The sequence below is a fragment of the Mesoplodon bidens genome, assembly GCF_964165515.1.
Source record: "Mesoplodon bidens genome assembly, chromosome: 11".
NCBI lineage: Eukaryota > Metazoa > Chordata > Mammalia > Artiodactyla > Ziphiidae > Mesoplodon > Mesoplodon bidens.
The window spans coordinates 62,108,016-62,134,991 of NC_138167.1; the positions used below are offsets into that span (position 1 = coordinate 62,108,016).

The 26,976-nt window shown below is 54.3% G+C and overlaps 1 protein-coding gene across 1 annotated transcript in view; it reads left to right on the forward strand.

The window, feature by feature from the left end:
* The window catches only part of PHF21B (PHD finger protein 21B), a 96,898-nt gene extending 72,509 nt beyond the window's left edge, over positions 1-24,389 (forward strand). Inside the window, exons 4-13 of the mRNA XM_081249556.1 lie at positions 1,580-1,930; positions 4,259-4,399; positions 12,368-12,419; positions 14,797-14,873; positions 17,230-17,284; positions 18,132-18,154; positions 19,148-19,306; positions 20,660-20,735; positions 21,057-21,160; positions 22,457-24,389. Coding sequence (XP_081105682.1) covers positions 1,580-1,930; positions 4,259-4,399; positions 12,368-12,419; positions 14,797-14,873; positions 17,230-17,284; positions 18,132-18,154; positions 19,148-19,306; positions 20,660-20,735; positions 21,057-21,160; positions 22,457-22,675 — 1,257 coding nt within the window. The 3' untranslated portion in view covers positions 22,676-24,389. The remainder of the gene's footprint in view (positions 1-1,579; positions 1,931-4,258; positions 4,400-12,367; positions 12,420-14,796; positions 14,874-17,229; positions 17,285-18,131; positions 18,155-19,147; positions 19,307-20,659; positions 20,736-21,056; positions 21,161-22,456) is intronic.
* The last annotated feature ends 2,587 nt before the right edge of the window (positions 24,390-26,976 follow it).

A 26,976-nucleotide genomic window follows, 5' to 3' on the forward strand; every position in this document is an offset into this window, starting at 1 on the left:
CTCTGCGTTGCGATGCATGGGCTTCTTATTGCAGTGGCTTCTCTTGTTTTGGAGCACGGGCTCTAGGCATGCAGGCTCAGTAGTTGTGGCACGTGGGCTCAGTAGTTGTGGCTCGCGGGCTCTAGAGCACAGGCTCAGTAGTTGTGGTGCATGGGCTTAGTTGCTCCGCAGCATGTGGGGTCTTCCCAGTCCAGGGTTCGAACCCGTGTCCCCTGCATAGCAGGCAGATTCTTAACCACTGCACCACCAGGGAAGTCCTAATGGAGATTTTTGAATATGGGTCACAGTCAAAAAAGTGTTAGAAACTCTAGACAAAAGGATGCATTTCAGGAGACGGCGCAGATGCCAGGCCATAGGCCTGGGTTCCAGCCAGGGTCCCCCGCTGGGCTCTGCACTTTGGGCAAGTCATCTGGGCTGCGTCTCCTCGTCTTCAGAGAGGGTGGTGCCAGTGCCTCCCTGGCGGCCGTGAGGACTGAATCGGGGCACAAAGCCTTTGTAGCCAGGCCTGGTCTGGAGCAGAAGCCTGCTGGGTACCGCCCAGTATGCAGCTTTGCGGGGCACCTGCTGCTGAGCTGCGAGGGGCTGCCAGCTGCACAGGCGACAACGGCCCCTGCCTGTCCTGGGGCTGCAGGCCTAGGCAGATGCCCCCAGCTCGAGGACAGTGAGGGGCGGCTGCCCTGGGCCCTCTTGTCCTTGTGGCAGCCTCGCTGAATGCCCACCTGTGCTGAATTAGACAGGATCCTGTCCCCAAGAGGCTCAGGTTCCAGGAGGGGGACAGACAGAGAATCAGACGATTTGAACCCAGAGTGATTGGCCTGAATCAGAAAGATTCACGGGGGCTATGGGAGCCTTGAGGAGGCTCATAGCCTGCCTGGGGGTCAGGGAGGGCTTCCTGGAGGAGATGGTGCTAGAAGCAGGGCTCCGAGGGTAGGAAGTCTTGCTAGTCCAAGGTGGAGGCAGGCTTCAGGGGACGAGCACCCCAGAAGGATACTGGAGCATGAGGACACGGGGGTGAGAAAAGGAGGCAGGTGGCAGTGGGGAGACCGGAACCGCAGGCCTGGCGGCACTGGAAGGGGAAGTGGGAGCAGGCATAGCACTGGAGACGTCAGCAGAGGCCTTCTGGGGGCCTTGGATATGGAGTAAAATGGAGCTGAGCTTTGCCCGTCAGTGACTTGATGGCTGTGAGGAGCTACGGAAGGCTTTTGAGCAAAAGGGAGGGTCAGGACTGGGCTCCAAGGAAAGGTTTCTGCTCAAGGTCAGTGCTGTTTTTCTAGGAGTTTTCACTCCCACGTACACCCCTCAACTGTAAAAGTCCAAGGGCCACCTCTCCCTCTGCCCCAATATATGCATGCACACACACGCACACAGGCACACACCCACAACCAGAGCCCCCGGGCCAGTCAGCGCACGCCCAGGGCCCGGGCAGCCTTGGCAGGTCCATGGTTTCTCCGCTGCCATCTCCTCACCTCTAACGTGGGAGTCCCTGACCAGGTCGTGTCTGTGCCCCTGTCATCTGCCGTGGCTGTCATCACCCCGTCTGTGTGTCTATCTGACTGTGCCACTGTCCCTCCCTCCCCAGGTTAGGCCAAAGACTCTGATTCCAGACAGCCTCCCCATCACCCCAGGCCGGGACCGGCCACCCAAGCAGCCCCCAACCTTCCAGAAGGCCACCGTGGTCAGTATCAAGAACCCCAGCCCAGCCCTTCCCACTGCCAACAACACCGTGAGCCATGTGCCAACGCCCGGCAGCCAGCCTCGTGCCCTCGCCGCGCCTGCCACCGTCACCTCTCCTCTGAGCAGTGCCGGGGTAGCCTACGCCCTCATCTCCACCGCCCCCAGCAATGCCAACGCCATGGCCCCCAGCACCGCCGTGTCCGTGGTCAGCGACAGCGTCAAAGTCCAGCCCCTCCTCATCAGTGCCGACAACAAGGTGAGGGTGCCTGCGGTTAGGCTCCCCGAGGGGCCAGGTGAAGGGGGCCCGGGCAGAATGAATGACCAGATGGCGGAATGATTAGGTGGCCAAAGGAATGGATGGAGTGTGAACAGAGGACTGAATGAACAGCGTGGGAATGAACAATAAGTGAATGAATCAGTGCGTGAATGGGGGGGTGGGGGTGGGGCGTGTACCAGTGAATGAATAAATCAGTGGTAGAATGAATGGTGTGTGAATGAGGGTGTGGATGAATGAATGAATTGGCGTGGGAATAATGGGGGTACAAGGGAATGAATATGTGAGCAAAAGACTGTGTGGCTGAATGAATTAATACCAGTAGGAAAAGAATGATTGGTCGATGGATGAATTACTTCACTTGTTGGAATAGTTAATTAATAAAATGTGTGGTCAAGTGGACAACTGGAAGAGTCTCTGCCAACGGAGGGAGATAGTCAAGGACTTTTTGGACCCTGGGTGCCTGAACGGAGTATCTATGATTTGTTGCCAAGATTTAAAACTAAGATCCTCTTCCTGTTCCCCTCTGAGCTCCTTGATGATTGTGTCAGGTGTTTGGGCCTGCACAGGAGGTTCCATTTCCTCTCTTTGGTCTCTTTTCCTCTGTTTCCAATTCAGGGTCCACCAGGCTGCCCCTCTCTTGCTTATGGCCCGTGTCCCCTACTTTCCAGCCCTAGTGTCAGCCACTCTCCTGCAGCCGTATGTTATTGCACTCAGTATATTTCTGGGTATGTTTTTGAGCTCTCCCACTTATGGACGGTATCCCCAAGGATTCTCCAAGCCTAAAGAATTATCGCCAGCCAGGGTCGGATGGCAAGTTCCAGTGAGGAAACGTGCACCCCAGGATGGTACCTGGTCCAGAGGGGGTGCTTAGCAGACGTTTGTTGGTTGAGTGTGCTTTTTTCACTGCAACGTCACTAGCATTCAGTGTTGTCATTTTTAAATGCTTTTTGCTCCTTTAGTTGATGCAAACAGATGCTGGTCGTTGAAAGTGGAATTCCTTTGGTTAGTATTGAACTTGAAGGTTTCCCTGTACTTTTCAAGAATCCTGTCTCCTTCCATGTGACTCATCTGAGGATATTCTTTGCCCTTTTTCTGTGGGGGATCTTACTGTTTTCTTCCCATGAATATAAAAAGGGAGAATTTTTTTCCATCCAGAGAATTCTGGGATTTCAAAATTATGTTACAAAGAAGAACAAAGTCCTTTCCCTTAAGCCAGCAGAAAAATGGGATGCATTTTCTCTTCATGTGTAAGAGCTTCAAATTCACAAGTCACAGAAAACGAAAAAAAAGAAAAAAAAAAAGTCTGCTGCAAGTATCCAAGAAAAAAATTCACAAGTCACTATGTGTTCTTAGGAGGGAAAAACAGTTCGAGTCAGTCCTGGTTGAGGCCAGACCCAGGGCTGCTCCTGGTAAATTCTTTTACCTAGATGCATGAAAAAGAATGATTCTTTCTCAATTGAATGTCCAAAAAAATAAATAAGCTAGATGATTCACAGGTGAAGGCAATTGTGGCCTAGGGAGAGGCCGGGCAGCAGAAGTCAATGTCAAACTTCTCAGCTCCAGGCACCTCACCCCAACCAATGAGACCTGAACCCCATGAGGACCGCTGGATCGGGGCTGCTCTGCCTGATGCTGAGTGGGGTCTAGACTCCTCTCCCCCTCTCCATCCCCCCAGGATTGGCAGGGCCCCTCAGAGTGAGCAAAACGGGACCTCCTTTCTCCCACCTGCCCGAACCCCTAGGCCAGGTTTGAGCACCTCAGAAACAGTGGCCTGGGTGTTTGGAGGTGGGTGGGGCAGGGCAGGCGGCCATACAGACCCGGGAAGGGTCCCAGCCCCTCTGCTACCTAACCTGATGACCTCAGGCAGGGAGCAGGTCTGAGCCCTCTCAGCCTCAGTTTCCCTGCATGTGAGCTGGGGAGAAAGAAACCAACCTGCCTTGAGTTCTTGCCACCTGAATCTTCATAGCCGGCCTGGAAGTAGGTATTGCGCAGGTGTGACTGATAAGGAAGCGGAGGCTCAGAGATGTGCAGTGACCTCCCTGAGGGCACACAGCTGGGAGACAATAGCACAGGATTGGACCCAGGCCTTCTGGTTCCTAAACCAGGGCCGTTTCTCGTGCAGACTCTCCTTGGGGTGCAGGCACCCCGTGGACTGGAGACGTGGGTGCAGGCCTCCTCGTTCCTCTGTGATCGCGCCACTCGAGGCCCTGTGCCCGTCTGGGGCGGACACACCTGGCCCTGGGCTCTGTGTGCCGGCCCTCCCTGGGCCCTCCAGTTCCCCCCCTCACCCCTCTGCCCCGTCTCCAGGTCATCATCATTCAGCCTCAAGTGCAGACGCAGCCCGAGAGCACGGCGGAGTCGCGGCCGCCCACAGAGGAGCCATCTCAGGGAGCTCAGGCCACCAAAAAGAAGAAGGAAGACCGGCCCCCGAGCCAGGAGAACCCCGAGGTGGGTGGCTGTGGTCTGGGGGCCGCTGTAGGACACGGCTGCCCGGGAAGTGGGGATGGGCCTCACTCCAACAAGCCCAGAGCACAGCCGCCCTGGGCAGTGGGAGCTCCAGGCAGCACTGGCCCAGTGAGCCGAGGTCTCAGCCTTTGTGTGTCCCGGATTTGCTGGCCGAGCGGCAGCGTGGGGCAGTGGTTAGCACCAACCATAGACCAGACTGCCTGGATTTGCATCCCAGCGCAGGTGTGGCGGGGTGCACGGGGGTGGGGAGCAGATGGCGTCTGTTTCCTCATCTGTGAGGATGGCACCGGTGAGTCTGCCTTCCTGGCGGCGTTTTTGGGAGGATCCCACGAGTCAGTGTCTGCCGAGGCCCCAGAACAGTGCCTGGGCACTGCTGGCTGTTACCCACCACCCCAAGCCCCCGCTGTCACCACCCGTCCCCCTGTCCTCAGGACCCTCCGTCCAGGGGACAGCGCTGCTCTTGGCACATGTGTCCCTAAAGCAGCCCTGCTCCTCCCTCCACCCCACTGTTCACTGAATGTCTGAAGGTGGCACAGCAGGACCCTGAATGCCTTAAACGTCAGCTCTTTGTGGAATTTTTGGTCACAGCAAGCGACATCCTTGTGTTCCTGCTTGCATCCTCAGCCATCCTGGGCCCAAATCACCACCCCCTGGGCCTTTCTCCATGTGACTGCCCCTGCCTAGCCCCCATTTCTCTCCCTATTGACTGGTTTATCTTACAAGATTCCCTTCAGAAACCATCTCCTCCAGGCAGCCTTCCCTGACCACCCATCCCCAGCAGGCAGAAGAGATCCCTCTGGGCTCCTCCAGTTCCTTCTGATTGTTTTTATCAAAGTGCTGTCATCCAGAGAAGTCATTCATCCATTCCTTTATTTGTCAATCGTGTCTTAGCCTTTGCTGCAGGCCAGGCTCTGGGCTGAGGGTGGGGGCACTGAGACAGGGCAGATGTAGTTCATCCTGGCTCTAGGGAAACTCACTCCTACTGGCAGACACAGGCACGGCCACTAGGACTTGAACTTGGGTTAAAAAAATGTCAGGTGTCAGAGAGTTACAGATTCTGAGCTGTGGGAGATCCAGGGAGAGGGAGAGGGCCGTGTTTCCATCTGGAAGGACTGCGGAAGGCCTTGCAGGGGAGGGGCACAATCGAAGGGACCAGGGGAACAGGTGGGGTTTCAGTAAAAGAGCAAGAGGCAGGGGGAGGGCACTGCCTGGGCAGAGGGGAAAGGACTCGGCACTCCCAGGAAAGTCAGCTGGTCTGTTTGGACCGTGGGTAGCATGTGTGCGTGAGAATTTCTAGACACGGGGTTAAAGATAGACATCAGAGCCCAATCCTGGATGACCCGATGCATGCTGCCGAGGTGGAACTGGATTCCTTGGGTAGTGGGGAGCCATGGAATATCTTTGAGCAGGAGAGTGACTTGGTTATTGTCCTTTGACATGTCTAGAAAGCCTGCTGGGAATTCATAGAGTCGACCAGTCACCGAGGCTGAGATGGAGCCAGTCTCCTCTGTGGCCTCAGGCCCAGTTCTGTCTCAAGAGAGACAACGCGTTCCATTTGGTGGCAGTGCATGAGCCCCTGCCGTATGCGGGGTGAGGCCTGGGGCCAGCTCGCAGCTCAGGCTCCCATGAGCACCCTTCTGTCCTCTCATGGGGTTTGCTGCACCCTTAATTTTCGGGAAGGTTTTCTGGGTGCATTCTCTTTGTTCTTTCAAAGTATATCTTAGTCAATTATTGTGCATTTATACAATTAGTATAATTACATCTAATTACATAATTAGTGTAAATACGTGTAATGACTTAAATAGAACTTGCAATTACAACACGTCCTGGTGTAAAAATCCTTATTAAAGTTGCTTTCAGAAGAGGGCTGGGAGCAGTCGTGCTGCACAGACGCGGGTTTTGTGGTGGCCTTTGAACCTGTTCGTGAAGAATCTGAGTCAGGAGCACTTGAGGCCAGAGCAGCAGCTGCCCCAGAAACTTCACCCGCTGAGCCAGGTGCGGGCTCAGGGGTCCTGGGGTGGGGCGTGGATTTGGGGTAAAGAGACACTGACGGTTGTTTGTAAGGCTCAGATGTACGGTGGCTTCTGGGGTAGCGGCTGTCGAAGTCTCAGTGTCCATACACCCGACACGCACAGCACCTCTGAGCCCGCAGGCACCTGTGAGATGAGATGAGATGATAGTGCCCGCCCAAGGCATCGAAGGGACCCGCGCAGTGAGCCCACCTCTCTGCCGAGTGAGCCTTCATAGCTAACTGCGCTTCCTCCCCTTCTCTCCCGCATCCTCCCAGCAGCTCTGCGAAGTAGGCGGGGCAGGAATTACAGTGTTCATTGTACAAAGGAGGAGGCGGGCTGAGAGAGGCCAGCGTGTCCGCCACTCGACCCAGACAGAACTGGGGCTCCAGGCTTCTGCCCCAGGCCCCATAGGCTCCTTCCTGTCCCAAGTCCTCTGCCTTCTTTAGGACAGAGCCTGGCCTTTTCTGTGCTACTCATTATCCTGGCCTCGGGCAGCATCTGTCCCAGCTGGTCACCCTCAGATTAGCACGTGCCCTGTGGAATGACAGCCAGAGCAGGAGTTCCATCCCTGTTCTAGCCCTGCCACACGCCAGCCCCGGCCGCCTCTCTGGGCAAGACCTGTGCACACGGATGCTCCCTCCTTCCATGCCATCCCTGCTGCCACAGCCCCGGTTCCTGCCCTGGCCCTGCCCAGGCTCCCAACCCCTAGATGGGTTCTTCTGCAGCTAGAAGGATCTTTCTGCAATTCAGAAATAATCAAGTCACCCGTCTTCTTTTTAAAAAAATTCTTCCATTTAGAATTTATTGAGATGTAATTGGCATATTACATGGTATAAGTTCAAGGTGTGCAACATAATGATTTGATATATGTATATATTGCAAAATGATCACATGGGTAATTGTAGTTAACGCATCCATCACCTCACATGGTTATTTATTTTTTGTGTGATGAGCACTTTTAAAATCTACTCCTAGCAACTTTCAAATTTACAAGACAGTATTGTTAACTTCAGCCCAATGCTGTACAGTACTTATTTATCATATAACTGGAAATCTGTAGCTTTTGACTACCTTCACCCATTTCCCCCAAGCTCCACCTGCTGCCACTGGCAACCACCAATTTGTTCTCTGTTGCTAAGAGTTCATTTTTTTAAGATTCCATGTATAAGTGAAATCATAGAGCATTTGTGTTTCTCTGTTTGCCTTATTTCTCTCAGCATAATGCCTTCAAGTTTCATCCATATCATCAGCAATGGCAGGGTCTCCTCAATTTTGTATTGGTCACCCCCTTTCTTGAAACCCATCAGAGCACAGCCCCCATTGGGATGGCTTTGAGTTCTCGCTTGGACCATACCTCTCTGCCGCAAACCCTCAGCAACAACAGATAGCATGCAGGAAGAACCAGTAGTAAAGACGTAGCTGTGCATCACCGTGTCCCAGAAACACAGGCAGTGAGCACGACGGATACTCCAGACTGTGGCCCCCAGGTTCAGAATCAGATGAGGGTGACCAGGCAGCTCCCAAGGGGCAGTGGGTCCCCAAAATTCTTCTGGCAAGAGAGGAGCAGAACCAGGCTTCCCTGCTAGTCCAGGAGCCAGCCTGTGCCTGGGGCCACCCCTGGGCTGGGCAAGGCCAGGGTGACTGCAAACTTGCTATAAGGCGAGGGTAAGCAGTAGGGAGAGAAAATGAAACATAAAACAGGGAAGAAAAGAAGCAGTGCCCAAGGTGAGTCTGTAGACAGAATTGTAAAACACATGATGCAATCTAATGCTAAGAAGGGCAATCAATAAAATCAACTTTTGGAACATGAATTTATTCAAGATGAAGCTAATTTTGTGGCGTATTCATAGCAATGACTTTTAAATATGTTTAGGATACTCAAAGAAGTTAAAAATAAAGGAATAACATCCACTTGAAATAAATAAGGAATAATGAAACAAAAAAATCATGAAAATTAAACATCAGACAGTTACAAAAATTATTTGAAAATCTGGTAATGAAAAACATGGTGATTGAAATAAAAAAAATTAATAGGATGAACAGAGGTAATTAGTGCTTTGGAATATGGCACCACTGAGATAGCACAGAGACGCAAAGAAGCATAAAAAATTGTATATATGTAATTTTATATATATATAAAATTATATATATATGTATAAATTATATATTCATATATATATATATGAAGCAGCAGCACTGAATGGTGTGGGCGGGGCCTTGCTGAAGGCCAGGGAGCTGCAGGTTGCAGAAAGAGTCATCCATACTGAGGACCACAAGTCTGTATTCAAGTGCAAAAGGACAGGCAGTGTCTATGAACTGCACTTAGGGTAGACAGGGCTGGGACCACACAAAGGAATATGGAAAGAGAACCTCCGTAAGGCCTCCAGGAGCAGAGAAGGTGCCACAGGACCCTCCTTGACCTTGTTGGGCAGCAAGGAGGCATGATAAAACAGAATCCCACCGAGGCACCATATTTGAAGAGTGAAGTCAGTACAAAGCCGCCGTAAGGAGAAATATGAGAAAGAGAAGTAATTTTTACCATAAATAAAAATACTACCGCCAAAGTCCAGTATTCTATGAATTAAAAGAAAGAAATCAATACAGCAATCACTACTAAGGAGGAAACTGCAGTGCTGAAAGACAAGGACTGAGGGAAGAGATGGCTAAATGGCCGAAGTACTGGAGAGAGGGAAACGTGAGCTGAAAATGTTCAGGAAAAAATAGGAAGACCATCACATAAATACATAACTGGGGGAGCACAGGGCACCGTAGACACAGCAGAAGACAGAGTGAGACCTAGGAGGCAGGAGGGAGAGAAGTATACAAAACAAGAAAGAATGGATTTTTAAATATTAGGAAGTGGTACCTAGAGAAGACAAGCAAAGAAGATACAACAGGTGGATAATTGGAAGCTTTAAAGAAGAAAACCGGGATGTCGGGGCAGAAGAGCTACAGTAAAACTTGCCCACGGTTCCCTGCGATATGAATTTGGCTATAATGTGGTCGGCAGTTTGCTCCTGTTATGTCAGTGATGGTGGGCTGACGTTATCTTCTGCGGAGGTAGGGCTGGAGGGAAGGGAAGGCTGAGTGGGGAACCAGGAGGCAGAGCATGGGCTCCGCTAGTACTGGCCCAGCCCAGTCTTCCCAGTTCAGGCCAGTGAAGGGGGTGCCAGGACTGGCAGGTTCCTAGGGGCCACTGTCCATTCAGTCACAGGACCCTAGAAGTGACATTGAAACCAGGTGGCACCAAATTGCAGCCTGCGCTGGCCTCAATTGGTTGAAGCTTGCTGGACCTCAGAACCCCTGTTTGAGCAGATGTGCGGCCACCTCAGTCATTTTTAGTAGTCTTGTGTTGACATGAGCACACGTCTTACAGGATTGAATCTGATGGGCCTGACTTTTCATGGTGTGGTGATGCTTCACTGTTTTTAAAAGATAATTCAAGGGACTTCCCTGGTGGCACAGTGGTTGAGAATCCACCTGCCAATGCAGGGGACATGGGTTTGAGCCCTGGTCCGGGAAGATCCCACATGCCACGGAGCAGCTAAGCCCGTGCACCACAACTACTGAGCCAACACACCACAACTACTGAAGCCCACACGCCTAGAGTCTGTGCTCCGCAACAAGAGAACCCACCACAATGAGAAGCCCATGCACTGCAACGAAGGGTAGCCCCCGCTCGCTACAACTAGAGAAAGCCACCGTGCAGCAACCAAGACCTAAAGCAGCCCCCAAAATAATAATAATTAAAAATTTTTTTAATTTTAAAAAAGGTAATTCAAGAAAATTTATTGAAATAAAAGGAGACTTTAATTTCTATACTGCAAGGACACACTAGGTACCAGGGGAAGTTGACGTGTGTGCTGGGTTGACATTGGGTCACAGCCCAGTAAAGTCACTGACTTAATGGAAACGAAAGGATACGTAAGCATCCAGGCAAAAGCAATCAAGTCGCTTTAGAGGGAGAACAACTGGGCCGGCTTCTCAGTTTTCCACAGCAACCATTCAGTCCAGAACACAGGAGAGCGGGAAGAGAGAAGGGAACCCAAGGATCTTAGGTGCAGCCAAGATGTCCTTCACGTTGAAAGGCCACAGACTAAAGGTTTTAAATCTGCCAAGAACTCAGGAAATGATGTTCCCATGAGCCATTCATGAGAAACTACTAGAAACTCAACCCCCATCGACCACGAGACGCTTGGGAAAGCTTGGCACCAACGCTGGTTGAGCGTCGTGCATATTTAACTCCAGAGTAAAACAAACAGGATAAGGGTGCTGGAACAGAATGTAAATATTACATGTATAAGATGACACATAAATATTAATGTGTAAGATTCACCTAAGTGAACAGAGAGCGAGGGAGAGAAGGTAGGAGGAATAAACTTTCAGATTGTCACGTTTGTAGAGTTGGAACTGTCAGTGGATCGAAGAATATGATTTAAAGCTGACAAATTGAGGCAAACTATTTTCAACAGCACTGAAGTAAAAACTGGAAAGAAGGAGTAAACAGTCGCTATTTGAGATGCTGTAGAAAACCCAAGAGAATCTCAGTGGAAAAACTGCCGCAGACAATAAGAGAATTCAGCGTGGCGGCGGGTGTGATATTAACTTACAAACGTCAGTAGTCTTTAGAGAAACACATAGCAACCTGTTAGAAGCTTTCTACACAACTGCATTTGCGATTGCAACAGAAGGATGAAATGCCAAGGAATAAACATGATCAATACCTGTTTGAGGAAAAGTTTGAAACTCCTGAAGACAAAGAACAGAAGCACCTTGTGGTTTTGGAGAGGAAAATTTAATATTATTAGGTTGTCGTTATGTCCTAAGTTAATTTATAATTTTAGCATCATCCCAGGAAATATACCAACTGATTCCCTCATTCTCAGCACTGCCGAAGATGGTTTCTAAATTTCACATGAAAAAATAAACAAGAAGAGCCGAGGAAGCTCAGAACAGGAAAAAACAGGGATGGGATTCTCATACTATCAGATTACTGTGAAGCCTTGAAAACTAAAAGTGAGGTGGTAGCTCATGAATAGATGGGAAGATTTAAGGAATGGAATAGAGGGCCGTGTGTGTGTGTGTGTGTGTGTGTGTGTGTATGATCTAGTGTATGATTCACTCTTCAGTGAAAAGCGGAGAGATGGAATTTTCAATCGATGGTATTGGAAAAAACGAGTGGCCACATGGAATAAAATGAATCCATATATACCATATACGACAGGATGAATGCCAAATAGATCAAAAATTTTAATGGAAAAAGTGAAACTCTAGGTACTAAGATAAAAATAAGCAACTTGCTTTGTAAACTCAGAGTCTCTAGCTAAGATGCAAAAATCCAGACACTGCAAAAGAAAATACTGATAAATTCTACTACGTACAATTTTTAAAAAGTCTATATGGCCAAAAAAAAAAAGCACCAGTGGGACCTAATCCCCACCTCCCTAGATGTGGGCTGTGCGTAGTGACCTCCTCCCAAAGGTGACGGTGTGGATGGGGGTGGGGTAAAGAGGGACTTTGCAGAGCAGACGCCTGACAGCCACACCTCAGCCAGGTGATCAAGGTCAACATCACAGTGATCAGCCTTGTTGACGGTGCGTGCGATGCGCCGAGGGGATGGGATGGGATGAGGGCCCTTCACCTCTGTGGTCTCCCTGCAAAACCCAGGACCCCAGTCTAATCCTGAGAAAAACATCGGGCAGATCCCAGACAAGAGTCTGCCTCCAAAATTCCTGGTCAGTCCTCAAACAGCCAAGGTCGTCTACAACAAGGACAGTCTGAGAAACTATCACAGCCCGGAGGAGCTAAGGAGACAGGATGACTGATGTCATGTGGGGTCCTGGGTGGGGTCCTGGGACAGAGAAAGGGCATTAAATGAAAACTAAGGAAACCCAAAATAGAAAAGCCGCGTTAGCCCTTCTCTGTTTCCTTCCCTCAGAAAATCGCCTTCATGGTAGCGCTGGGCCTGGTGACAACGGAGCATCTGGAAGGTGAGGACCCTTGTGGCGGAGCTGGGCCTGGCCTGCGGGATGGGGCGGGGGGTTGCTGAATTGGCATCAGACAGAAGCAGTGGGTCTCGGATTCCCAGTCAGATGGCAGCACCCGGGTGTGACCCACCTTCTGCGCGGTTGATGCCAAGTGCCAGGTGGTCATCACAGAGACCAAGGCGCCTGCCTGCTTTCCCAGCCTGTGACTGTGCACAAAACCCACTGTGTCTATTGGAGGGACCTTGTGCATTCCCTGCCTCCAAGTTGGAGGCAGCACAGTGAAGTGATAAGAGCAAGGTGCCCAGCTCGGCCGTTACTAACTACTCAGGCTTGGGCAAGTCACCCAGCTCCTCTGGGCCTCAGTTTCTGTGTCTGTGAAATGGGACAATAACCCACCCTTCCTCCTGGGACTGTTGTAAAGAACCAGGAGGAGTGCCCAGCACCACCTCCCCTGCTATCGAACTGGTCCATGGGCCCTGTCTGCCCCCAAACCCATCGGTGGAAACCAGAACATTATTTGAGCAGACAGGTCAGCGTAACACTACAGGTGCTGTTTGACTTTCCCGATAAGATCAATCACAAATGAGGTCTGTGCGTTGTCATAGAATCTAAGGGCCTGGAAAGCATGGAAACCAACCTTCTGGTTGCACTTGTGGGGAAGCTGAGGCCAGAGCAGTTGATTTTCTTGCTCAAGGTCCCACAGCCAGTCAGTATCAGGCCCAGGCTGGAATCCAGGTCTCCTGACTCCCAGCTCAGGGTGTTTTCCACGATTCTGACCTCACCGCTAAAATTATTTTATAAAGTGAAAACATCCCTACACCCCAGGTAAATCTGGATTTGGGAAGGAAAACTAACTTGCTTTTCCTCCTTAAAATCGAGGAAAGGAAGGGAATGAACTGAATCCCCCAGTGCCCGAGGCACTTACAGGCTTTAATCTCAGGTGGAGGTTCTCTCCATCACAGCAGGTGAGTAACTGAAGCCCGGGGAAGGGAAGGGACCTGGGGAGCCCACACAACTCGCCGGGGCCTCCCGTGCACAGCTGAGTCAAACGTGCCCAGGAGGTGGGTCCAGGCCTTTCCACGGCCACCTCCCTTTGCATTCCCTGGGTCTGACTCGCTCTCTGGCGGCAGCTGGGGTGTAGATCTGGGTGGAGAGGGACAGGAGTGTGGCCCAGCCACCCAGACCCCCAAGGCTCCACTGACCTGGCCCCAGTGGGCAAGTCTCATCTGAGCAGCCCCTGCTCGTGGCCCCCTTCCTTCTTCTGTGCAGGGCTGGAAGGGGTTCTCTGAGCTTTCCATCTGAATGTCTGAATACTCCTGCTTGAACTTGAGTGTAAGGAATCCAGCTGTGCTTGGCGGCCTTTGAGAGCTATTTATGCTCTGCCTTTGGGGTCATGGAGGCAGCCTGGGGCAGTGGGACTGGCCTGCACATCCATGTCAGAAGTCCTGTGTTCAAGCCCTGGCCGTGCTGCTTACAGCTGGGTGACCTTGGGCAGGCTCCTTCCCCACTCTGAACCTCAGTCTCTTCATCTACAACGTGAGGAAAACCACATCTTCAGACTTTGCAGGGGTGTCGTGGCGACTGAGATAAAAGCACTCTGCGAATACATTTGGGAATGTTGTGATTTTTATAAATCATCCTCATTGTGAAAACTCTCCTCCCTCTTGCCCATGATACCCTAAATACTTATTTATTTGGACCCTATCTTTTCCCAAAGAGGGTCTGAGTTGCCTTACAGGAAACACACAAATAATACTGAAACAGTTTCAGAGAAGAAATCAGGTCCAAGAGACAGAGATTCGGAAATAATGTCAAAACAGCTACACACAGAGAGACAGGGCCCACCTGGCAGTCAAAGCAAAGGAAGAAAATGAAAATGAGGGGGAGAGAAAACCCAGTTCTCGAGCTGCATGAGGCCCACCACGCCGGCCCCCATCAGGAGGACTCGTGCCTGGCGTCCTGGGGGTCAGGCTGCCGAACAGAGGCTGCACCTGCCCTTCCCAGGAGCCCGGAGTCCCACCCTGCAGCTCAGCCAGGCCAGCGTCTGACCAGCGGGCATCTGCTGTCCCCAGGGTCCCATGAGAGACACCTCCGGGCCAGAGGATGGCACACGGGGCCTTGCTGAGAGCAGGTGCCTGGATTCTGGGTACCTCCCGTCCTCCCACCAGTCAGTCCTTCAGCCTGGGGCCAGCAGGTCCGTCCTGCCTCGAAGTGAGCAATTCCCGGGGCACCCACCCACCCGGGGCCACTCTGGGGCGCGGAGGCCAGGCAGAGGGGCTGTAGGGCAGGAAGGGATGGTGGCGCCCGGGGTTTGCAGAGGAGGCATCCAGGGTCCTGGGGCAGGAAGGTGCCAGTAACTGCTGCATCTGTGCCTTTCCAGAAATCCAGAGCAAGCGCCAGGAGCGGAAGAGAAGAAGCACAGCGAACCCCGCCTACAGCGGCCTCCTAGAGACAGAGGTGAGGGACCCGCCGTCTCCACACCAGGGAAGGGGGAGGCTCCCCTGGGCTGGCCTCCCTCACCTGCCCCTCCAGGGATTAGAGTTCAGGGAGTGCCATCAATAATTCTTTCTTTACCTCCTGGGCTCAGAAGCAGTTGAGAGACAGTTGCAGAGGATCGGGATGTCAGTGGGGCGCCTCACCTAGGCTGCCCTGGGGGGTGTGGTCGGGATGCCGCTTGCAGCCGGCTCCGATTCTTCACCCTGATTATCCGACATGAGGTCTGCTCGCAGGCAGTGCTGGCCGCCTGGGCCTCCCGGGACCACTCGGGCCCAACTTTGGAGCCCAGCCGGCTTGGCGGAGCTCGTGACTTGGAGAGCTGAGAATGTGAGGCCACAGAGAGAAAGTCCCGGAAGGGGCTGGGCTGAGTGAGGGTGGTTCCTTGTCTCCCCCGGGGAGGAGGGAAGGGAGCGGCCGTGACTCCAGGTGACTTCCCTCCGTGCGGAGGCGCAAGGCCAGGAGCAAGAGACGTGGCCTGGCATGCCCGGCTTTCCCTCCTCCCGACGCCCTGAGCCCAGCTCCCCTTCACACGGCGGTACCCCGGCTCCAAGACTGTTTCCTCATGGTGGGTAGCGTGCACTTCCCCCGGATAGCCGAAACTGGTAAAATAGGGCATTAAAGTGAACTCCAAGACAGGGAATTCCCTCACAATCCAAATCCCGTCCAGACTGCCTGCCCGGGGCCCGCTGCGGCCCTGTAAGGAGATGATGAGAGTAACCAAACACCAGCCAGTGATGCAATGTCAGGACTTAAGGATGCCTTCCAGGGAGCACCTTGGCCCCCTCCCATCAGCACATTCCCAGGGAAAAACTGAATCCAGAATGAGATCTTCTTGCCTTTGCAAATTAAAGTCCAAAATTCTAGGCTAAAATCCAGATGTCATCTCCCAGAAGCTGGCTCTGCAGAGGCTGCCAGCAGCCTTTCCCAGATGCCCTGGGCTTTCCTAGGGAAAACTCCCTGGAATCTTCCCCGAGAATGGAAGCCATTGCCTGAAGGCCCCGAAGTCGGGCAACCCCCTGACATGGAGCCATGTCTGCAGAGGCCAGGGCCTGGCACATTCCAGAGGTCAGCAAGACTCTGCAGGGCCCGGAGGAGGGTCACCAAAATGCCGTGCTCGCTTCCCCTGGGGTGTTTGTCAGCCTGGGCCAGTGGTCCCAAACCTATGGCTCACAAACTGGCCCTCACTGGGAGGGAGGCTCCCGTGGGTGGCCCTGTGGGGAGAGCCCACCTGTGTCTGCGTCGCCTGGCTCCCCAGCCTGCCCGCCTGTCCTTGCTTGTACTGTCCCCCGACTCCTGCTTGGAGAACACACGTGTTTATACCTGCTCACTTCCTCCCCAATTTTCTGAGCAAGCCATGTCCTGAGACGGCCCCAAGCGCTGGGCCCCATTTGTGAGAGTCACAGAGCCGTTTCTGCATCTCCACCCAAGGAGACGGTGTGTCCTCTGTACAGTATGGGCGCTGTCCCCTTGGTTGTGCTCACTGATGGAAGCGTCCCCTGCTCTGTGGGCATGGCCGTGACCTCTTCTCCGAAGCCTGTGGCCACGGCCAGAGATGACCTGGTTAGTGAAGCAAGAGCCGATGCAAAGCCCTGTGACCTTGAGCCCTGGACACATATGTAGCCCAGGAGTAGCCCTCCTGTGGGTCCCTCCCTTGGCCCTGAACACGGCCCAATCATGTCGAGAGAGATGGGTTTATAGCCCATCACCCAAGTCTAGAACCATTTTCTTGCCACAGCCAAAGCCATGTCGAACCACCAAAGTCTCAACCCTCGTGGCCTGTGGTTGCTAAAGCCTAGGACTAAAGCCACCTTCTGGAATATACCAGGAACTTCCATCTACCCGTGATGTTTTGGGCACCAGGGGCCACTCTTTGTGGTCAGGGTTCCTGGAACCCATGCCGAGAAGTGGGGTTTAGCGAGCCAGTCCATAGTACACCTCATTTCCCCACCTGACCCCAGAACCAGCTGAGAAAGAAGATACAGGAGGAACACAGATGGACAGCCACATGTCAGCTTTGTTACTGATTTGCCCCAATCGGAGAGCCCTAACCTTCCTGAATGAGGCAGATATTCCCACGGGGAGCAGGGATGGACCCGTTGGGCAGAGCCTTTGCTGGCTTTTGCCCTGGCCAACCTGTCTCTCCCCTTCCCCACGCCCCTGTGTCTGTACCCGTTTCTGCCTCTGGCCGTGGGTGTCCGGCTGGAGTCCGGAGCCCAGGATGGGGAGCCTGTCCTGGGTGAGCCCTGGGCGGGGTCAGTGTCACCCAGGAGGGCTCCCCACGATCTGGTGGTTTGGTTTGGTTTTCTGTCCCCTGCAGAGGAAGCGGCTGGCGTCCAACTATCTCAACACACCCCTGTTCCTCACAGCAAGAGGTAAGCACTTCTCCCGCAGGGCAGCTGTGGGGCTGGGCTGGGCCGTACCTCCCCCCACAGGCAGCGGCCTGGCTACCCAGCCTGCCCTGTCCACAGCAGCGGCCACATGGCTGCTGACCGGCAGATAGCGCATGACAGCTCACCAGGCCCCCTGCGCCATGGCCACGCTTGTCCTCACATACCACGTTACCTCCCTGGGCCTTGGTTTGCTAATCTGTATAAAATGGGCCCATAATAGTCCCGGCCTCTCAGAGCTGGGACAGTGACAGGAGAGGTGAACGTGACAGCACTTTGTACACTGTCGAGTGCTGTGGACACGCAGGATCTGTGTTTCCCACTGGATGGTATGATTTCCAGAAATTAACAAGAAAACTACTTTTTGTGATCATTAAAACACGTGGTTTGGCATCACTCACTAGAATGGAAGTGCCTTATGGCTGAAGACGAGCTGACAGTAAGTCACTCTGAGGGACCCCTGGAGCGAGGTTCCCTGCGCTGCACAGCTCACAGCTGCCATGTGCCTCGGGGAGCTCAGGGGCCACCATGAACCTATCTCTGGGCGGGTCCTGGCCATGACTGGGGCAGAGACTGTTACGTCCATGGTGCCCTGGATGAGAACCCAGGAGTCACTGGGGCCTGTGACATTCCCACCAGGCCCTGGGTGAGGACCCAGGAGTCACTGGGGCCTGTGACACTCCCATCAGGCCCTGGGTGAGGATCCAGGAGTCACTGGGGCCTGTGACACTCCCATCATGCTCCTTTCACACTGGGCCTCGTGGACTCCAGTCCTCACTGGTGCCCCTCCCGTGCCCTCTAACATGCTCTCCACCCTTCTTCCCTGTGCTAGCCAATGAGGACCCCTGCTGGAAGGTACGTGTGCCCTGGTCTTCACGCCTGGTTGGGGGGTGGGGCATGCTTTCCATACAGTCCAGGTAGGGTCACTCCTGGCAGGGGGCACGGGACCCCAGCATCCTGCTTCCCTGGAGTGGAGCTGAGGGCCTCGGGCTCCGTCCTCGGTGCTGAGGGCTTTGTACAACACCAGTCCACTATTCAGCCTGCCCGGAAGAGTTGGACATCACCACAGGGCTCAGCCCGCAGGTTCAAGCAGGAGCCCCCTGGACGCAGGGATACCAGGAGCCACGAAGCCCTGAATGGAAGCAGCCGATGCTGGGTGCCTGTGTGTTCTGTCTGGCCTCGCTGTGTGACCCTGGGCAGAGCTGGTCCTCATTCCCTACCTCATAAGGGACTGGACTTGGGTCTCAGGGCCTCACCCCACATGCCCACATTTCGATGATTGTGCGAGACCCCAACCCACCACACATGCACCACGTCCCTGCTTCCCAGGATGCTGGCTGGTCATGACCTCATTTGTGGGCGCGGCTTCAGAGTTTATTTTCAGTGTCTTTCTTTACTGAGTTTCAGATCTAATTGTAAAAGACATTTCTAGTCCCTACATGCCTGTAACAGTCAAACCGCTAAAAAGCACCACGTGATGAAACTCCCATTAGGCCGTGCTGTTTGCAGCCATAACCCTGCAGTGTCGCAGGTCGGTGCCGTGGCGGGCAGCCTTTGTCTGCAGCCACCCTGTAGCTGTAGGCCGGCCCGGGCGTGGAGACAGGAGGTGCCTTGAGCCCGAGTCCTGCTGCGCGGAGCCCACACACCTGGAGGGGTGCTGGCTTTGAGGCAGGAGACCCGGATGCTGCTGGTTTCCAGGCCTGTGCCCCCTTGGTCATCACCCCTCCTCCTCCCCTTCCCGAGCTGCTGAGAACCCTGGCGGAAGAGCTGGGCCCCAGGCAGGTCCTGCACCCCACCCCCCAACTCCCAGCCCGGCTGACCTGCCTCCCACCCTCCCGTCTCTTCCAGAACGAGATCACCCACGATGAGCACTGTACTGCCTGCAAGCGAGGGGCCAACCTGCAGCCCTGCGGTACCTGCCCAGGGGCCTACCACCTCAGCTGCCTGGATCCGCCCCTCAAGACAGCACCCAAGGGCGTGTGGGTGTGCCCCAAGTGCCAGCAGAAGGTACAGGAGGCTGTGTCCCTGGGGAGCGGCCGCACCCTCACCCTCACCATCTCCCGGAACCGCAGGGCCCTCCTTCACCGGGCACAATGTCTGAGGCCACTCAGACCATCTCTGCTTCCTGGGCCGTCCCCCGCGTGAGCAGAGACGGGGAGGGCCGTGGAGGGGTGAGGAGAGGAACTGGGTGAAGAGCAGGGCTTCGCAGCTTGGGCACAATTGACGTTTGGCCCAGGATAATCCATTTTGGGGGCCGTCCTGTGCACTGCAGGGTGTTCAGTGTCCCTGGCCTCCACCCACTAGATGCCAACAGCAGCCCCCATCATGGCCATCTCAGACACTGCCGGTTGAGGACCACGGGTGTAGAGTGAGCAGAGGTTCCCTCTGCAGCTGTCTGACTTGGTGACTCCAGATTTCCCAGGGAAGAACCGAACTAACAACACAAACCACAAAAAACAGTGCCAGTTAGCACGTTTGATCTCACTGATGACAACACGCAAATGAAAAGCTATCAAATTCGCAAAAACGACAACACTCCCTTCTGGTGACGGTGCGGTGAAGCGGGCACTCTTACATGTTGCCTTAAAGATGTGTACGTTTTTTAAACCCGGCGTCTTGCTTTGGGGAATAGAGTCTAAGGAAATAGTCATATACAGGTAACGTTCTGTGCAAAAAGAAGCCCCTCATCCTTTCTTTATAAAAGGGAAAAGAAGGAAACAACAGCCTGGCTTCCCCCCAGGAGTTGGTGGAGTAGATTCCAGTGCTTTACTCAGTGAGATGTGGTCATTGAAAATGATTTTTTACAAGGATTTTGCGATCCTTTGGGACTTGTTCACCATGTGGGATTACATTTTAAAAAAATAAAAAGAGGACTTCCCCGGCGGTCCAGTGGTTAAGACTTCACGCTTCTACTGCAGGGGGCGTGGGTTCGATCCCTCGTTGGGAAAGATCCCACGTGCCATGTGGTGCGGCCAAAAATAAAAAAATAAATAAAAACAAAAAACAGGTTTTATAGCTGCTGTATAGTTTGATCATCAGCCGTCCGAGAAGAAACAGTGTGCGGGATAATAAAAACCTGGGACAAGATACCTGTGTTTGGCTGGGTGGTGGGGAAGTATCAGCATTTTTAAAAGTAGGCTTTTCTACAGCATGTATTACTTGTGAAATCATTGGGCAGTCATCTTTTTTTCAAACAACACAACTCTCGTGAGCACCTGTCACTCTGGGTTTTGTGGGGACCTAGGGAGAGGGTGGCTATGACAGCCCAGGGAGCTCATCCCCCTGCCAGCCCGGGTTACACAGCCAGGGTGTGCCGGGCCCCGGGCTGCCCGCTGGCTCAGTTCCCTGTCTGCCCTCCAGGCCTTAAAGAAAGACGAAGGTGTGCCCTGGACCGGGATGCTGGCTATTGTGCACTCCTACGTCACCCACAAGACAGGTAAGAAAGACACCCTCGGGATCTGGGAAAGGGCACCGATTCCCTTTTGTCTAACCCTGCCCCTAGACCACTGGACTCACTTTGGGCCCAGCAGAGGCTCTTCTGGGCCAGAGCTCCCTGGGACTAGTCCTGGGTGCAGGGCAGTTACTGCAGGGATGGAATTCCAGTCCCCGTGCATCCAGCGAGAGCCGCCGGCCCCTGCAGGAGGATGTGGCCAGAACGACCTCTAGGCCTGGGGTTCTTTCTGCCTCTCCTGCTCAGCCTCGGCCCAGCCCCTGCTGGCCTGCAGTTCCCTGTGGGGCCTGGTCTTCTCTTTCACAGTCAAAGAAGAGGAGAAGCGGAAGCTGCTGCAGAGGGGCAGCGAGCTACAGAGCGAGCGCCGACAGCTGGAGGAGCGGGACCGGCACCTGGCCTCGGCAGTGAAGGTGCGCGGGGCGGGGTGCAGCGTCTGCCCTTAGAACCACAGGGTGCAGTGAAGGTGCGCGGGGCAGGGTGCGGCGTCTGCCCTTAGAACCACAGGGTGCAGTGAAGGTGCGCAGGGCCGGGGTGCGGCGTCTGCCCTTAGAACCACAGGGTGCAGAGTCAAAGCATCGCTGTCTGGTCGCTGAGGCCCCAGGAGAAGACAGACTCACCACCATCACTTAGCAAGTCAGCAGGTGGAGAAGGCAGCTGTGTGACTCATTTGACAAATAAATAGTTATCGAGCAGTTGAGCATCTGGCTCTGCTGCTTCTCAGCTCTGTGACCTCAGCAAGGCCCTGACCATCTCTGAACCTCAGTTTCTTCTTGTATAAAGTGAACACAGTGATTTCTTCTCTGTAGAGTGGTGATAAACAAGATGATGGTAATGGTGGTGGTGATGATGGCAATGATGATGATGGAGGTGATGGTGGTGGTAGTGGTGATGGTGATGATGGAGGTGGTGATGGTGATGATGGAGGTGATGGTGATGGTGCTGATGATGGTGGTGATGGTGGTGGTGATGGTGATGATGGAGGTGGTGGTGATGATGGAGGTGATGGTGGTGGTGGTGATGGTGATTATGGAGGTGGTGGTGATGATGGAGGTGATGGTGGTGGTGGTTCTGATGATGGTGGTGATGTTGGTAACAGCAATTGGTAAAACCCTTAAAATGTAGTATCCCATTTAATCCTCTCCATAACCCTATGAAGAGGCTCTGTGATTATTCTTAGAGTTTGGGACGCAGACTCAAGGAGTTTATTTGCCCAGGCAGCACATAATTACAACTCTAACTCGAGGCGTCAGTCCTTAACCACTTCACTGTGTCGCCATGGTATATGAAAGGCTAGAAATGGCCATGAATACAGCAGGCCAGAGGAAGTGCAGAAAACTGGCCAGTGGCCTGAAGGTCGTCTGCAGGGCTGCACTTGAGCCAAAACAGGCTCGGAGCTTCCTCCAGCGGCAGAGGTAGATGTGGTCAGCTAGGCAGCCTCACAACCACGAGGCAGCATGTTCCCACATGCCTGCAAAGCACATCATCTCCCGCCCTGAATGTTTAAGACAAACTTCTCCTGTGGGTCTGGCTGCCGTTTAATTCCATTTTTCGCTTCTGCCTAGTGTGCGTGAGGCCCTCTTCCTGGTTTCTTTCAGCCTCTGCGGTGGAAGGGAGGGGCTTTCTGAGAAAGCTGAGGGGTGGCTGCCCCAGGTGGCTTGTGTCACTGAATTCTGAGACCCTTCTCTCTGACACCCTCCCCCTGACAGAAATGCCTGGAGCTTAAGACAAGCCTGCTGGCCCAGCAGAGGGGCACCCAGTCGTCCCTGGACCGCCTGAGGGCCCTCCTGAGACTGATACAGGGCGAGCAGATGCTCCAGGTCACCATGACGACCACCAGCCCCGCCCCGCTGCTGGCCGGGCCCTGGACCAAGCCCTCAGCAGCGGCCATGCACTCTGCCCTCCAGCACCCCCCAGGGCACAACTGACCCCAAGGGACCCGTCTTCACACCCACGGAAAGTCACTGGGACCCTGCTCACAAGACCTGAGGGTTCTGTCAGCCTTAATTCATAAACACTATGAATTTCAGACAAAAATAAAACCAGACAGAGACAGGAAAGAAGGGAGAAGCAGCTGAGTGAGAGTCCTAGAGCCAGGATGGGTGGGGACGGAGTCCTGCACCCTTCAGGTCAGATGGGACGCCCGGAAGCCAGGTCGGGGCACAGAGTCAGCTCCCTGCTGTTGGGAGTGCTGCCCGGCCCTCCGGCTTCTGGCCACAGCTGTCTCCTCGGCCTCGTGCCACCCCCGCGGGAGAGAGAAGGGCCGAGGTGCCCTGCGGGAGGGGAGCCGAGGACACGACGTAGCCAAGTAGTAGAGCTAGTTGGGGTGAGAGGCGGGTAGCAAATCTAGGTAGGCTCAGCCGCCCGCCCTCAGGGGCCGTCGGGCTCACGCCAGGCCTTCCAGAACGCCCGATCCGTGTTGTCAGTGTTATTAGCGTTCAGAATCGCAACTGTTTAACTTGAAGGAAGCTTACCAGGGGACGCTGCTGTGGCCCGGCCAGGCCTCCGTCTGCCCCCTGGTCTTGGGGGCGCCCTCACTGCACGCCTCCCTCCTCTGCTGATGTTTTGGACTCATCTTGCCCTCGATGTCTTTTTCTCATGGAGTTTCTGGGCGAGAGATGGAGCTGCAGCCACGCCAGGGAGGCGTTTGGCAGGTTTTCTATTTTGGGTTGAATCATTCAACTTAACGACTGAAGCCTTTTCTTTCCTCCTTTTGAAGAGCCGATAAAAGTATTCCATTCCTCTTTTCTTGCCAGTACAGACACTATGCCAAAAAATAACCTTACATTTTTGTATGGCGTTTTTATTGTGAGATATTTAATGTGAAGGGGACCCTTGGTGACTTCTTTTCCTGTTCACAGTGGTCTCTGCTGCCCGGAATGAACGGAAAACCCCTGGGGCGGGGGAGCTGCCAAACCGGAGGGACCCAGAGGGTTTTTTAAGAAGTGGGAGGAGGGGGAGGAAGAGAGGGCGGTGGCCTCGGGAGACTGAAGGGTCCCTCTTGCTGTCTCCACGAGAGCGAAGGGTGCCCGCCGCCCTGCATCCGGGGTGGGCCATGCGGGCTTGTCACGCCCACTGGCTTCTCCAGTCCCGAGGGACTTAGCACAACAGGATGAGCATCTGGGAGCCACAGGACTCCCACCCCCAGCACATCACACGGTGCCGAATTGCATTGAACATACGTGTGCGTGTGCACACGTGGCCCCAGACACGCATGCACGCACGCTGCCAGGTGCAGAGCAAGGAGGCTGGCCGGAACCCCGCAGACTGCCATGGTCCCTCCTGTCATTTTCACGACTCCGGGAGAAACTGTGCTGTACGATACAGATCTATTTTAATACACTCAACACTGGGTTGAACAAGATTTTTATATTCTTTTATTGATGAACAAAGTGAACTGTAAGACACACGTCTTATATATTGGTTACTCTAGATGCCAATTATGCATTACCGCGTGGCTTGCGATGTAAATGTCTTCAGGTTCCTTTTTTTTTGTTGGTTGGTTTTTCTTCTTGGATGGATTGAATTAAATTTTTTTTAAAAATGTAACGGGAAGATATGAAAGGTTGGACCCGGGAGGGGTAGCTGCCAATGTGTCTTGAGACTTAGTTTTTTGGACCAAGGAGGACCGTCCGATGGATAGTGGGACTAGAGAAAGTGGTTGTCTTAAATATGTCGATGTAGTTTTCCTTCTGTACGATGCATTAAACTCGATGGATGATTTCAAAGCCCTGTGGTTTCTTTCCTTGCCTTCAACAGAGAGGCCTCTGGGAGCACATGGGGCAGGGAGGTGGGAGTTGGAGAGGTTGAAAATCAGGGTCCTGCTTCCTGATCAGGTCCCCACCCCAAGGGAGGGAGGGAGGGAGAGAGGAGAGAGCTCTGGGGCGCCCTCCACGCACAGATCCCCCAGCCCTGGGAGGTGCACCTATTAGGGCCAGGATTGATGGTTGCAAGTACCAGGACCCAGGCCGGGTGTTGTGTGGGGCCCAGGGGCCGTGTCCACACTGCCCCCTCTCAGCATCATTGTGACTGCTTTCTCTGCCTCCCGGGCAGTACCAAGCTCCCACAACCGCCCTGGGGCTTAGTCAAACTGGGAACAGCCCAACTGGGAAGCCGGACCCCCTGCATCCTTGCTCCAGACATTGTGCAGACGCCTCTGGTTGGCCCAGCTGGGAGAGGAGCCCACTGCTGGACCAGCTGTGGCCAGAGAATGGGACTGGATACAAAGTGACTGCCCCCTGGAGCCCCCAGTGGGGGTCCTGTCCCCCCTGGCCTAGGTAACAGAGTCAGACTGCCCCAGCTTTTCTGCCTGATCACTGAGCGCTGTGGACCCCAGGTCTGTGCTCCCTCCACTTCTGAGTTCTCATTGGCCTTGTCCAGCCTCCTGGATTTCTGTCTCTGTGCCGGTGGCTCCCCGGCCTTCCTCTCCAGCCCTGACCTCTGCCATGGACTCGAGCTGCCCACGGCCAGCCCCACTGATGTCAGCAGAAATCTCAAACGGCTCAGTCTCCACCAGGCCAACCCCTCCCTCACCTACCCCATCCTGGGGGGATTCAGCCTTCCTAAAAGGTGGGCTGGCCCTCCACCCCTGGCCACTGGCCATCTGTCAGCTGTGCCCTCAGAATATTAGCAGGATGTGCCCGTGTCTCACCACCCACACCACCACCTGGGTCTCAGCCACCCTCTCCCCTGGATTACCGCATGGTCGCCTTCCCCTTCCCTCGGCAGCCAGTGTGACGGTGCCTCTGTTAAACCCCTGCTATCCCTCCTGGCTCAGCAGAAGCTGAAGCCCCCAAGGCCTCAGCGCCCGCCTCCTCCGACCCCTTCAGCTTCCCTTCCTGCTCTGCTCCACTTCCCCGGCTCTGTTCCAGCCATGTGGCCTCCGGGTGCTACATGGAACCCACTGGGTCTGCTCCCACCACAGGGCCTTTGCACGTGCTGTGTCCTCACCCGCCTGCTCCTCCCCAGCTGTCTCCCTCACTTGCTTGGGGACATGACCACAGTCCCCTCCCAGTGCATCTGTCCCCAGGCTCCCTCAACAAGACCTGGCGTTTTCTCTCCTTCCCTGCTCTGATTCCTGAGACTTTCATAACCTACTATGAGTCACCTTCGTATGGTTTTGGCCACTTCGTGAAGGCAGGGAGTTTGGAGACTGGAGGTCCGAGATCAAGGGGTAGCAACAGGGCTGGTTCCTTCTGAGGCTGTGGGACAGAATCTGTTTCTGGCTTCTGTAGCCTCCTCACCCCGTCTCCACTCCACCTGACATGGCCTTCTCCCTGTGTGCATGTCTGTGTTCAAATTTCCCTTTTTCATAAGAACAAGTCGGATAAGGATCCACCTTAATGACCTCACTTATACTTAATCATCCTATTTCCAAGTCAGGTCACATTCACAGACACTGGGGGGTTAGGACTTCAACTCCTTTTCAGGGGGACACAATTCAACCCATAACAGACACCTTTCCGTAGGGTGTCTGCAAGCAGCTTCCCTGCGGCTTCTGCCCCCCGGGACCACCCAGGGCTGCCCCCCTTGCCTCGTCCATCCCCACAGAGCCCGCAGAGTGGAGAGCCCATGATGTCATCCTGCCGAGGAGCCTGTTCCCTGACGATCTGCCGTGTGCCCACCCCACCTGGCTTCTTTCTCGGACCTGCTCTGACACGTCAACCCCTCCCAGGGAACCTGAAGCACAGAGACCTAAAGGGAGACACCCAGGTCACACGGCCAGCAGGTGACCATCCCAGGCGGTGGTTCCCGGCCACTCTGCCTCTCTGGACACTGGACACTGGTCACATCGTGGGGCCTTTGTGGCTGGCTGGAGGCCACCCCAACCAAGCTGCATGCGTGTGCACTCCTGACCCGGCTAGCGGGCCAGTCTGGGGCTGCAGATGGTGACCGGGCCCCTGGGTGACTCCACCAAGGCGTGAGGGGACAGATGAGGGAGCACAGGCTAGCTAAGTGCTACTGACACACACTGCCCTTCCCCACCCTTTCAGCCCAGACTGCGTGTCCCACGGGGTGGGGGGGCCGGTAAACTCTGCTCTGCCCCCAGCCCATCTCTCAGACTCCCCCATGGCTCCCCGAGAACAGTGCCTGCAGTTTCTGGTGATGCCGCTGGGTGGTTTCTGGTCCCCACCTTGATGTCCCGCCCTCCCCTGAGCAGCAGCTCAGACTGTGACTGGGGGCTCCCCCAGGGACTCCCAGGGCATCCTGGGGAGAAGTCTGAGCAGGT